The sequence below is a fragment of the Typopeltis vanoorti genome, chromosome 1 (assembly GCF_054136105.1).
Source record: "Typopeltis vanoorti isolate ZY-2024b chromosome 1, IOZ_Tvanoo_1.0, whole genome shotgun sequence".
Lineage (NCBI taxonomy): Eukaryota > Metazoa > Arthropoda > Arachnida > Uropygi > Thelyphonidae > Typopeltis > Typopeltis vanoorti.
The window spans coordinates 156,497,856-156,512,886 of NC_143549.1; the positions used below are offsets into that span (position 1 = coordinate 156,497,856).

General features: G+C 37.9%; 1 protein-coding gene across 2 annotated transcripts in view; it reads left to right on the plus strand.

Moving 5' to 3' along the window:
• nst (phosphoglucomutase 3-like protein nst) overlaps window positions 1-15,031 on the plus strand; it is a 188,276-nt gene that overhangs the window by 30,087 nt on the left and 143,158 nt on the right. For both annotated transcript variants that reach the window (XM_090394875.1, XM_090394884.1), the window contains one exon: window positions 4,061-4,134. In XM_090394875.1, coding sequence (XP_090251001.1) covers window positions 4,061-4,134 — 74 coding nt within the window. The remainder of the gene's footprint in view (window positions 1-4,060; window positions 4,135-15,031) is intronic.

Sequence of the window (15,031 nt, forward strand, 5' to 3'; positions counted from 1 at the left end):
TCCCTGGGTAATCATGCTGCCATTAGAAACCAGACCTTGGAACATTAAACTGTAGGACTCTGAGCAGTGAAGCATGACTAACTGAACTAACTGAAGAGCTAAAACGCTAAATTGGGACATTCTTGTACTGTGTGAAGTTAGATGTAATGGTGAAGAAATTCTGAAGAACAACAGAATATTATGTTGCTCTTCAGAATAAATTCTCAAGAACACCATAATAGAATTTGACATTATATCTTATCGAATAGCAAGTACTGTTGTTCTAATCTCAAAAATATACACTCGTAAGATCATCCAAGTCTATGCACCAACAATAAGTCATACTGATAAAGAAATTGAAGCCTTCTATTATGATGTATTGTAATGGGAAATTTGAATGCTAGAATTGGTATACAACATTCATGAAAGTTCGATGGGAAATTTTGGATATGGCATGAGAGACAACAGAGGAGCAAGGTTAATAGAATTTGCAGAAAGAGAAAACCCATATATCGTGAATTTGTTTTTCAAGAAAAAAACACATAGAAAGTGGACATGGAAAAGTTCAAATGGAAAAAAGTGAAATTGACTTTATCTTCAGAAATAAGAAAAACATCTTTCAAGACTGCTCTGTTATAAACACTTTCAACATTGGAAGTGACCGTTGTATGGTATGCAGTAAAATTCAAATAAACTGCCAAAAATAAAGAAGAAAAATGTTTTGAAGATCAAAGCAAAACATAGATGTAAACAAACTCAACATTAAAAAATCTACAAACTCTTAGCAAAACTGTTTCCTTTATGCCTGAAGAAAAATGATGTACCAAGAACATGGAAGAAAGCTATCCTAATTCTGCTACATAAAAAAAATTGAGGTAGAAGACTTGGTGAACTACCGATCCATCAGTCTACTATCAGTGGTTTACAAAGTGTTTACAAAAGTCTTAGCTCATGGGCTTTATATGACTCTGGACCTAGCACAAACAAAAGAACAGGCAGGCTTTCGAAGCTGCTTTAGTACAATGGACCATATTCAAGTTGTACAAAGATTATTGAACGGTGTAATGAATATCAGTTACCATTATGTCTTGGTGTTATTGATTATGAGAAAGCCTTTGATTCAGTAAAAACTTTTGCAAGACTTAAAGCATTACAGAACCAACAAGTGAAGGAGCCGTAAGTCAGGACCATCAAATCAGCAAACCAATGCCACAACAGCAGTTCATTTCAATGGAAACATCTCTACTGTGGAAATACAGAGAGATCTCCAAAATTATTCACAGCATGCTTAGAAGAAATATTCAAATTTTTTGATTGAGAAAGGAAAGGTCTGAAGATAAATGGAAGATATTTAAGCCATTTACACTTTGCAGATGACATAGTCATCTTTACTTCAACTGCACATGAATTACAGAATCAATGGAACAAAATATCATGGACGAAATTAAAAGGTGCTCAATGCTTGGGTGGAAAGCATTTGGAAAATTACATTCAATATTTAAAAGCCAACTACCATTATGCCTGAAGAGAAAAGTTTTTAACCAGTGTATTCTTCCTATACTGACATATGGCTAAGAGACATGGACACCGAATGCAAAGGAAATTCAAAAATTAAGAACAGCTTGGTATCACAAGATTGGATCACAAAAGGAATACATGGATAATAAATCAAACCCAGGTCTCTAACATCATAGGAAGAGTGAAACATCTGAAGTGGCAATGGGTTGGGCATATTGCTCAAAGACAAGATCAGTGATCGACAAAAGAAGTACTGGATTGGATTCCATGAGAGGAAAAATGACCACAACACCGACCTAAATCACGGTGGACTGATGATATCATCAGATTTGCAGGAATGACATGGGAATGGAGAGCCATGGACAGACAGTTTTGGAGTAATCTTGGAAATTCCTTCATCCAGCAGTGGATCTACAACGGCTGATAATGATGATGAATAAGGTGATACACCTTTTTCCTACATGGATATGGGAAATGTGATTTCTGTATTAATTCGGACACCTTGGTATTATCTCAGATCTGCCTCCTACTAATGAGACCTCAATAAAGATTTAAACCAGTCTAGGTAGGAACCCTTCCCATAAATGCAGAGCAATATACATGCTCAAAATAAAGTATGTTTTGCATTATGGGATATATTATTATTATGTAACACCTCCAGAGAGTCCAAAGACTCATCGAGGGAGGGCACCTATTCTATAACTCTGTCTCCACCAACCATACTGACACCATCTACCGCTAACCACCACCACTAGTATTTCTACAGACAATCACAAACATCCTTGCCTATGGTGGATACGAACCCGCAGCCTTTTAACTGAAAAGTGGATACGCTAAGCACTCGGCCAACCAGGCCGGTAATATATAAGGCTACTATATATATATATACATATATATATATATATATATATATATATATATATATATATATATACACACAGTAGCCTAGTTGTGGAGATATTTCACATCTCTGTTTGCTTTCACCTGGATATAGGATTAAGCAAGAATATATTTTCTTGTCAAGTATAATTTACTTTGTAACCAACTGAAAAAAAAACTTTTTACAAGAGCAAAATTAGTCAAAATGCTAAACTAGCAGTATGCAAAACAGCACTAGTTAAATTTAGTAGTATTCAAAATGGAGTTAAGAATTTATTATTATTATTTGTCACCTCCAGAGAGTCCAAAGACTCATCGAAGGAGGGCATCTACTCTACAACTCTGTCTCCACCACCGCCATCTATCGCTGACCACCACCACTAGTATTTCCACAGACAATCACAAACGTCCATGCCCACAGCAGGATTTGAACCTGCAGCCTCTTGACTGGAGAGTGGATATGCTGACCACTCGGCCAGCCAGCCAGACTGGCAGAGAGAAAGAAATTTACTCTACTACCAATTCTCTTTCTCTCTCTTCCTATGAGTTGCAGAAACTCAGAGAATACACACTATTACAGAATATACTGGCTTTGGTCTTAGTTGCCCTGCCTTAATATATCCACAAAAACCATCTCTTTGAAGAAGATATTCTGTGGAGCTATTTCTGGTTACTTGAAAGTACAGATAGAAGAATGATGGGAAATTGTGCCCTTTGATTGGAAAAGACCTGAGTTTGATTCTCATTGTAACAAGAGGAAGCTTTATGTGGACTATTTCAGTTGAAGTTGAGTTAGTCAATCACATGCTGAGGTAACTACCATCTGGAAACTCAAATTTTTCACCCTACATAGAGACAAATCAGCCAGAGAACACATGTAAGTAATAGACAGAATACTATTAGAAGACACTATATTGCAGTGTGTAGATGGAGCATTAATTATAGAGAATTAAGTAGTGTCTTCACACCACTCAACCCACCATCGGTTGCATAGTGGGATATTGCTCTCTGCAGTGACTCCTCAGAAGTTAACAGTTAATATTAATGATGATGATTCTTTTTTTAATCCTATACTCAAGCATAAGCAAACAAGTTTGCATGTGAAATATCTTCATGACTGGGCTACTTATATGTAGAGGCTATTGACTTCTCATCAGTTACCATCAGTCATCAGGTAGAAAGGTTACTACCCGGTATATGGATAGTAACCCTTAGATTTCTTTGAGGTCTGTTGTTGGGAGTGGAAGGTTAACCTAGGGCAATACTGAAAGCTCAATTAGTGCAGAAGCCATATTTTCCACATGCAATCAGCAAATTGGTGTATAATAATATTAAACTAGACAAAAGTTTTGTTCTTGTTTCAATTTTTGTGAAAACTTAAAGTAACAGCTTATTTTGTCTTTCCCTTTCTTATGCTGTTAACTTGTACAGTTAAATACTGTTCTATTATTAATTTGCAATTTCTAAGTAATTTATTATCTTTTGTCATCTAAGATAATCTCTAATTACTCAAATTATCTCATGGAAAGCAAACTCTTTTCAACCTGGTTTAACATAACTACAATTGAATATTGAATTTTAAAAAAGTGACATCATTATGTTGAATTAGTGATCATGTTTCAATGTAGAAAATGCCTATTTTTAGGTTATTTTAAAATCTGAAAATGTTTGTAATTAATTTCAGATCAAGTAGTGTACTATTATCTGAAGCAGTCACTAGTGGAGTGAAGATCTTGGATGGAGAAGTTACAGATTATGGTATTTTATGTTATTTTATTAGCATACTATATATGTTTTATAACTTTTTTTTCCAAACATCTGTTTCTGATCTTCAGTTACTAATCTGAACTTCATGCATTCATTTTCATTTCTGCATAGAGCTTTCTCTACATTTTTCTTTTCATTTCTCTTCTGATCATAGCCAATGACTAATTTCATTTTTATGCTTTCATGTGTTTACCTGAACCACTGATATTATATCTTTATTCCTTGGAATACTTACTGACTGATGTATTCGTGTGCTTTACATTATCAGTTTTAATTCTTTGTCTAGAAACTAAGTTCCACTCTTTCTTCTATGTCATTGTTTTTTTCTCATTATTACATTCTTACATGTACTCTCATGAGTATACCAAATATTGTGATAGACTCACACAGTTAAGATGTCATTAGAACATTAAAACTGTTAACAGTTTTTTTCTAATTTGATATATGTTTTTGTCAGTTCTTACATTTCTAAGGCTTCCATCATTCTGTTCAAATCTTGAATGTTTCAAGACTTGCTTTTTTTTGCACCAAGCCACATGGGCATCACATTCTTTAAATGAAGTGGGTGTGACAGCTTACAGAAAAATGCATATTATTTACCAGGACATATTGTTCTCTATTATGTGCAGTGACAGTAGTGTTATGGTGTGAGGTTGTTTCTGGTTTGGACTAAGTCCTCTATTTATAGTGTCCTGAGGGGAGAAAACACCAAGTTATCTTGAGAATGAATGTAGTATGAATCCTTTCTAGGGCATGAGTAATTTCATAATTTCATCTAAAGGTGGGTTGATCTCATATCAGGGTGACTGTTTTTTGTCTCAGTCTTAGTTGCTTCACCCATAATTCAAATCAAAGGAAATTAAATGTTATTTTGACATTTGGAACAACTGTGTTGTCTTCACTGGGGAAGTTTTGTGAAAATGATTGAGTTTAATATCAGCACAATAATGCATTAGTTTATACTGTCAGACTGTTAAAACATGTTTTAAGGAATGGGTGTATTATAGGATGGACTGGTCAGCAGATTTTATTTTATTTATTTATTTTTAGTATCATTGGGACAACACAACTTAGAATATTGATGAGGGAAAAGACTAGCAACTTTTCTAGAGAAACTGACTGCCATTTTGTGGAGGAATAGGCAGTTATCTGGATTCATCAGCATTTAGTCAAATTTTACCTAAGGGTGGTATCTGCAGTTACAGCCAAAAGTCAGCTGCAGTGTAGTGAATGCATTTGTGAAAATAAAGGATTTGCACAACACGCGCGCGCGCGTGTGTGTGTGTGTGTGTATTTAACATAATAAATGATCAGAGTATAGAATATCATTTGTAAAAAGTCATGTACCCCCTCCATGTGCAAAGAGACCTGTAGGTAGAAATTACACAGTAATTATCAATAGTTCTTTTTGATAAGTGATCACCGCTTGGTGTCGCACTGATTAGATTGTCGGCTTGTCAAGAGCTCCTGAAAAGATTAGTAGTATTTTGTGTTAACATTGGCAATTTTACTAGAATTTTAAGTAGTATTGTTTGCTTTTTGTTTCTTGGTGTGTCTGTGCAATTTTTGTTTATTTTCTGTTATTTTAATTATTATTTTTAAGATAAGATAGCGTACATATGGCACCAATAAAGAAAAAAGTGGCGGCTAGGTCGCCATGTTTGTTTAAGAGTTTTGGTGTAAACAAATTTATGCAATGTGCTGTCTGTGAGATGTATGCTTTGCAAAGAGCGGTGGGAGTCTGGTTAGAGGGTGATAGTGGAGTTAATATGTGCAGAAAGTGTAAGGAGAATGAGGATCTCAAGCGTGTTTCGGGTGGCGAGAGTGATATCGTTAACGATAGTCAGAATGTAGAAAATGGCGGTGTGATAGAGAATTGTGTGGTAGTGCCAGATAGGTGTTAGAGCGTCATTGAAAGTGTAAATGAAGGTAGAAATACAGAACGAATGGATGATTTGATTGGTAATGAAAATGGTGTGATAAATGCGAGTAGTGAAATTGCGCATTTGAATGGAGCGATACACAGAGCAAAAGCAACTAGAGCGTATGGAAAAATGTGTGCTGAACGTACGAATAATAACCGGCGAAAGTCTGTGATGACAAATAATAGAATGTTCGTAAACGTCAATAAAATGAAGGAGCGAGTGCTGTATCGGAATTCGCTATTAAGAGCTGTGATAGTTGAGAGTTTGACGAAGTCGTACCATCCGGGTGCGAACATAAAGGACATCAGCGAATCTATTCGAGTACAAAAACAGAGGGTGAAAGAGATGATAATCGTGGCAGGAACTAATGATTTGAAAGAAGACAAAATGGAAATGATAGAGGATGTGAGGGAATTGCTTGAGGTAGCAAAAGAGAAGAGTGAGAAAGTTACGATGGTGAGTATTTTACCACGGTATGACAGTGAAGTGTTTAGGAGGGCCATAATTGCCAATGACTTTATGCGTGGTTTATGCATGGAGAGTGGTGTGGAATTTGTGGACGTGTGGAATGAGTTCGATGGGCGAAAGAACTTATATAAGATGGATGGGTTACATTTGAATGGAGTTGGTGTACGGAGGCTTGAAAAAGTGTTGATGAATGATGTGGAAGTGGATGTACAGACTCAGGGAAACTAGATTTATTAAGAGGTGGGGGGATTGATATGCAGACTTTAGGGAGGCAGTTGAGTGTATGAATGAGTATATTACGCCCGAGCGAGTACGTGGGATAGTTAGTATAAGGCATCAAAGTAGGGATGGGACAAATGGGCTTCTGCAATTCATGTACACTAATGCCAGGAGTATTAGGAACAAGAAGGAAAAGTTTTTGGCCTTGGTTGGCACTTCCAGGCCACAGGTTGTTGGTATTAGTGAAACATGGCTGACAGAAGATGATAAAGTTAGTGGGATTGAATGTGACGGGTATAGCGTGTTCAGGAGTGACAGGGTAAATTAAAAGGGTGGGGGATGTTATTGATGATAGCTGATGAGTTGCAGTCAAGGAGTATAGAAGTTGAACTGCAGGATAGAGAAAAGAGAACATTTGAGGCTGTTTGGTGTGAGATGGAATCTAGCAGAACAAAATATACAATTGGGTGCTGCTATAGACCAGATGGGGATAGTATGCATAGGCAAATAGAAGAAATGAGTGGAAGGAGGGTAATTATTATGGGTGATTTCAATTATGGTAACATTGACTGGAAAGAGGAGAGGGCACATGGGAGGAAGGAATTGGATTTTATGCGGTTATTAAGGGACAATTATCTGCTGCAGCATGTAGTGGAAAATACCGGGGGGGGGGGGGGGGCAGAGAGTGCTTGACCTAGTAATTGCAACGGAGAATGTGGCTGTAACGAGCATGACCATGTTGCCACCAATTGGTGAGAGTGACCATAAGGTCATTACTTGGGAGGTGGCTAAAGGAGTGGAATTTACAATTAAGACAGGGTACATGTGGAATAACCGGGCTGGTAAGTATAACAAGCTTAGGAGTGTGCTTGGCTCAATGCCATGGCATCTAAAACTGCAAGGGCTGGATGTTGATAGTGCATGGGAGGTGGTTAAGAACTGTTTGCAGGAGGCAATGGTTGTAATAAATCAAGTAGGGGTTAAATGGATGAATAACACTATTAAGCTTGAGCTGAAAAAAAAGAAACAATTGTGGAGGGAATTTAAGGAGAAAGGTGACCAGCAGGTGCAGGAACAGTATAAAGCTCAGGCCAGGATGGTAACAAGGGTGGTAAGAAAAGCAAAAGCGGATTATGAAAGAAAATTGGCCATGCAGGCTAAAGAGAATCCCAAACAGTTTTTTCAATATGTTGCAAGTAAAAGGAAAAATGTTCATGGTAGAATGATCTTAAAAAATGCTGAGGGTAATGAGGTAAACGAATCAGTCGATATATTGGAATTACTGAGCGACTTTGCAAAAGTATATCATCCAGGTGGTGACTTTGCAGGAATGGAAGAACCAACAGCTTATACTGGAATTGTGATGAATGAAGTAGAGGTAACTAGTCTATTACAGAACCTCAATGTCAATACATCTGTGGGTTGGATGGTATACCAGCTCGTGTCGTACGTGGAGCGGCTAAAGAATTGTCAGTGCCCTTGACCATTTTGTTTAATTTGAGCCTCGGGTCTGGGTCAGTCCCAAGGGGGTGGAAAGAGGGGAAAATAGTTCCGCTGCATAAAGTTGGTTCCAAGGCTGCTGTTGAAAATTACCGGCCAATCATCATAACAGGAATCATTATCAAGATCGTGGAGAAAATAGTCAAGAGGAAAATGCAAGATTGGATAGAAGAAAATGGGATACTGTATCGGAGACAGCCTGGTTTTGTGAAGGGTAGGTCATGCCTCAGTAACTTGCTCACGTATTATAACACAGTGACGGCTGAACTAGATAAGGGTGATGGGTTTACAGTGATTCTGCTGGACCTTGCTAAGGCCTTTGACAGGATACCACATGGAATTCTGATCAGTAAATTGCAGCATATGGGGATGGATATAGGGTTGGTGAGATGGATAGGAGGGTGGTTGATGGAGAGATATCAGAGAGTGGTTTATTCAGGAGTAGAGTCCACAAGACGGCCTGTGACTTGTGGTGTGCCACAAGGATCTGTTCTTGGACCACTGCTGTTTAATTTTGTTCATTAATGATATAGGAAAGGATCTGATAGGAACAGTTCATTTGTTTGCAGATGATGCAAAGTTGGGTAGGGCAATAGTGAATACAGATGATGTCAAAATTTTGCAAGACGATTTGGATAAATTGGAGATCTGGGCTAAGGAGAATGGATGTCAATTTAACGTGGCAAAATGTAAGGTTTTACATTGTGGGGGTGAAAAGTTTAGCAGCAGTTTACTACATTGGTGGAAATGTACTCCAGGAAATTGATGAGGCACAAGATTTAGGAGTGTTGGTGGATAAGGAGTTGAAGTTTAGGGGGCATATTGCAAAAGTGGCCAAATCAGCTCATCAAATCACTTGGTTGCTGAAGAATACATTGACAAGCAGAGACAAGCAGGTTATTGTTCTTCTGTATCGAGCCTTGATAAGACCCCATCTTGATACTGTGCCCAGATTTGGTCACCTAGATTTCTTCTTGATGGGGAGGAGGTGGAGAGGATCCAGAGGCGAGTGACCAAGATGATAGCAGATCTGTGGAATGAACCTTATGAGAACAGGTTGAGGATTTGTGGGTTGCAAAAATTGGTTGATAGGCAGAGGAGAGAAGATATGATTGAGACATTCAAATTACTGATTTGAATGTCTCAATGTTTGAATGTTTCTATAAAATTTCTCAATTTGAATGTTTCTATAAAATTAATTCAGAAGATATTTTTGAGAACAGGGCTGGTTGTGGGAGGACTAGGGACATCCATGGAAACTGGGGAAAAGTGTGGTTAGTAAAGGTGTTAGAGCTGGTTTCTTTACTTTTAGAGTGGTGAATGAGTGGAATGCACTCCCAGAGTCTGTGGTGGATGCTGTGACAGTGAATGAGTTTAAGGTGAGGTATGATAGATACTGTATGAATGTCGAATGGTTGTGATGAATATGATTTGGGGCCTCCCTCGATGAGTCTAATGACTCCCTGGAGTTGCCCGTAATAATAATGTAAGTGTTACCGTGGAGACTGACCTATGTCTTGGAAATTATTCATCTAGAATTTGAAAGACATTGAGTATGGGGGAACTTCATATTATATCAGGGGGCACTTTTTTCTATTTATAATGATGGTAGCTTTTGTCATAATAACTAGAAGAATTTAAGCAACATTTAGTGCTTAAAAATGCTTTAAGAAAAATGGATTGATACATATCTAATAAACTTGCTGTTCATTTTCATTTGTTTCAGATATTTATCACATTTCAAATTATGATTCTCACATAAGAAGTTTGAAAATGCTGGCAGCCACTAGATTTATTACAGGAGGCTCAACTGATATCACATCCATTATATTTTATCTTTAAATTTATTTACACTGATTTTTTTTTTTTTTTTGATTTATTGATTTATTGATTTATTTACACTCTTCTCGTTCAAAACATGTTATAATAATGCATTCCACTTGCCCACTACTGTCCATATAAAAAATCTCTCGCTCTTCTCATCTTCATCTGTCCAGTAAGCACGGTAATTTACATTTCTTCAATCACTCCTATTGTCTGGGTTACTCAAATCTGAATCCTCTCCAGATTTGATTAATCACACCAAAAACCAGGCAGGTGACTAAATTTGCACAGTGGTCCATGTATGGTATAATCTTGTACAGAAATCTGTCCCCTTGATATCTTGACTTCTCGGTGTTCTATAATAGCAGCATATCATGGGTTATTTCCAAAACTCTGTTTCCTGACTTAAATTCTTTTGACCCCCCCCCCCTTCAGATCATGAAATACATCTGCTTAAGGAACACATTTCCACCAATTCATTGTTGAGCATTACAAAAGGTTTTGGCACTTTGGAATCCATAAACTGCATTAAACAGAAATTCCTACTCATAAGTATTTAAATGTACACAAAGAAAATACACAGAGTTTATTTTCTTCTGCACTCAGCAGGATGGCAGTTATATCAATCAGCTATGTATTCAACTATGTATCAGTTATATCAATCAGCTGATATATATGGTTGACTGATACACACACTATATATGTGTGTGTGTGTATCAGTCACCGCCCGTGTATTACGAGAATGTGCAAGGGAATTATCAGCTTCTCTGACTATGCCGTTTAATTTAAGCCTCTGTTGTGGACGGTAGTCAGTGGAGTGGAAAGAGGGCAAAATAGTCCTGTTGCATAAAGGAACTCCAAGACAGAAGTAGTCGATTATAATCCAATCAGCATCTCAGGAGTGGTGGAGGTGAAGATATTTTTGGAGAAATTGGTGAAAGGCTGAATTTAGGACTGGGTGGATAGAAATATGATACTGTATAAGGGACAACATGGTTTTGTAAAAGGTAGGTCTTGCCTTAGTAATTTGCTTACTTTTTATAATAAAGTGACAGCGGTGTTGGACAAGGGAAATGGCTACTCAGTGATAATGCACTAACAAGCAGGGATAGAGAGAGAGATTATTGTTCCTCTATATAAGGCCACGTCTGGACTATGCATATGGATCTGGACTACTGGATTTCATGGGAATGAAGAAGCTGTGGAAATATTCAGTCATTTGCAAAAGCATTTGACAAGATTCCACATAGAACTCTATTGCATAAATTTGAGTAAATGGAGATTGGATATCTAGTTGTTTGGATTAGAGGGTGGCTGATGGACAGATATCAAGAAGTTTATAGAGAAGTTGAGTCCAGGAGAAGGCAAGTGATCAGTGGGGTACCACAGGGCTCAGTCTTCTGTTTAATTTGCATATAATGATATAGGAAATGATTTGACAATATTCAGTTGTTTGCTCATGATGCTGAACTGGTAAGAGCAATGGTAAATGAAGTTGATGTTATCCTGCAGGAAGTCTTAAACAAGCTAGCAAATATATGGACAAAGATAAATGGCTGCCAGTTTAATGTGGCCAAGTGTAGGGTGATGCAATTTGGAAAGAGATTAGAAGCTATATTGATGGAATAGAACTGCAGGAGACTGACTGAGGTCAGAGATGGGATTTGGATGTGATTGTGGACAAGGAGTTGAAGTTCACAGGACATATTGTGAAGGTAACCAAAACAGCACATTAGATTATGTGGTTGTTTAAGAATGCACTAATTGCAGGATAGAGAAATTAATTATTATTCCTCTGTTTAAGGTTTGTTTAAGTTAAGGGATATTACATCCCATATAGTTTCTCAGCCGAATAAGAAACTCAGAGTTTCATGCCGAATATAGTAGAAACTATATAAAGTTCGGCGATTCTCTGTTTAAGGCTTTAATAAGGTCACATAGACTACTGCACTCAGATTTTGACTCACTGGTTCCATGGGGGATGAAGTTGTGGAGAAGATCCAGAGTTGAGTGACAAAGAATGTGGCAGTTCTGTGGAACACTTCCTATGAGAATAACTTGACATCTGTAGGCTTTGAAGATTAGCTGATAGGTGAAAAAGAGGATACATTTAAATTATTAAAGTGATTTTATAGCATTGACACTGAAGACTTTTTTCAGTATATGACAAGGGAGACAACAAGGAGTCACCAGTGGGAGTTGTCTGAGAGTGTGGTTAGCAAAGGTGTTAGGACTAGATTTTTCCCTTGGGAAGGTGGTGAATGGATGAAATGGGATGCCAGCAATAGTTGAGTTTAAGAAAAGGTACAATGGGTATTGTGTGAGTAATAGCTGGTGTGCGAATATAGAAGCTGACCCCTCCAAGTATAGAAGCTGGTTGTGGGTGACATTCTCCATCACTTTTGAGAGCATTGGGGGGGGGATGGCAATGGAATGATAGTTTAACAGCTGACTTTTATATTCCTTTTGTAGGGACAGGCTGAATAAAAGCTTGCTTCCTTGCTATTGGTTAGTTGGTAAGTTATTTTTGATTTTTATGGCGCAAAGACATCAGGGGTCATGCTATGCCAGGGCACAGGTTGCAGCAGTACATATAGTAAATGGTTAGTAGGACAATCACAAACATCCATGCTCCCTGGCAGGATTCGAACCTACAGCCTCTCGGCCAGCCAGGCTGGCCTCCTTGCTGTTGGAGAGATGCCAATTGCAGAATAGGTATTTCTTCTAGAGCACAAGTTTTTGGTATAGTTGGATGGATGCTATCTTTACCAGAAGACATATTAGTATATCAAGCCTATTGAGTATTTTTTCTTTTTGTTAAATTAGTAAATCATGAAAGTTAATTTAAGAAAAGTCTCATATGGAAGTGACAGTGTTTTCATCATATAAAACCTGATGAACTGACCAGAGAACACACACACACACAGTTGACAATAACTGTGCAGACAGACTTAATTAGGTTTCTGTGGTTATTAGCACTGACAGGCTATTGAGCTGGATGCCTTTAAAAAAGGAAAAGATGAACTCACACATGCATGCATGCGCACGCGCGCGTGCACACACACACACACACACACACACACACACACACACACACACACACACACACACACACACACACACATTTAGTACTTATATAAACTTCAAACTCTCAATTAAAATTCTGACTTAAGGTCAACTGACTTCTATAACACTCAAATGCTCATTGCCCAGAAGGATATTTTTCATTATCAAAGACTGTTATTATTACCTACCAATTTTGGTTTTACTCTTAAGGATTGTATCAGATGTGATAGTTTAATCACAGTTCATGATAAGGTTGCTTAAAGCTCAAAACTAAATAACTGCCGTGTCCATTGCTTTCCCAGAAGCATGTATGCTTTTCAGTACATGATGGGCTGACATTTCAGGCTTAGATAATCAAATTGTATTTTGTGTTGGCTTAAACCACAGATGAGTATGGTGATACTGTATGATCAAATGTCATGCCTGCTAGGACACCATCTAATTAAACAAAGCCTATGATAATTTTTTTTCAGGAAGCCAGGGCACACAGCTAAAAACCAGGCACTCAATTCCGATTATTTTCTTTCTTTTTTTTTTTTTTCTTCAATTTCAGTGAGCATGCTCATTGGAATTGAAAAGCATAAACATAAAAAATATTATTATTATTATCACGAAGAGCCTGTGTAGCTCAGTGGATGTGGCGTTTGCACACCATGCCTCTTGACCGCACGAATGAAGACTTGATGTTTCGAATCTAGTCTGCGACTAGAGGAAATTTTTCTAAGCCTTTTTTCGACCAGTTCCTGAGTTAGTCGATCTCTGGCATCAGCAAGCGGGTTTTTTCTCCCAGAAACTCGAGTTTTTCGTCCCATAAACTCAAGAAAATCGACTGTAGAATCCACACTATTTCAGACATCAAATATATTGTGTTAGGGTTAAGGACTATGAGATGGCAGCACCTGTTGAGCTGCCTCTTCACTGTGTGCCACTTAATTAGTGATAGCCTTGCACCAGCTATCTTTGATTGGGTACCAGTGGAGATTAAACTGCCCACTCAATCTCCAAAAGTTAGATAGGGCTTAAAGTGGTCTTGTCTACTCCCTATACAGAAATAAAAAGGCATTAGCTGATTTTTTTATTTTTTTATTTTTTTTTTTATCACAGGCAACTCCAAGGAGTCTTTAGACTCATAGAGGGAGACCCTAAACATCATGTCAAGAACAACTATTCAACATTCGCACGGTATCTGTCATACTTTGCCTTTAACTCGTTCACAGTCATGGCAATCACAACAGACTGGCAGCCTATTCCACTCATTCACCACTCTCCAAGTAAAAAATCTAGCTCTAACCACACTCTTGCCAGTTTCCATGGATGGCCCCTAGTCCTCCCACCACATCCTGTTCTCAAAAATATCCTCTGAATTAATCTTATGGAAACCCTTTAGTAATTTGAATGTCTCAATCATATCACCCCTTTCTCATCTATCAACCAATTTTGGCAACCCACAAATCTTCAACCTGTTCTCATAAGGTTCATTCCATAGACCTGCTATCATCTTGGTCACTTGCCTCTGGATCCTCTCCACCTCCTCCCCATCAAGAAGAAACCCTGGCATCCAAATCTGGGCACAGTAGTCAAGATGGGGTCTTATCAAGGCATGATACAGAGGAACAATAACTTGTTTGTCCCTGCTCGTCAAAGTATTCTTTAGTAACCAAGTGATTTGATGAGCTGATTTAGCCACTTTTGCAATGTGCCCTCTAAACTTCAACTCCCTATCCACCAACACTCTCAAATTCCTGGCCTTGTCAATCTCCTGGAAAGTTCCACCAATGTGGTATACTGCTGCTAATCTTTTCACCCCAAAATGCATAGCCTTACATTTTGCCACATTAAATTGATATCCATTCTCTTTAGCCCAGTCCTCCAATCTATCCAAATCA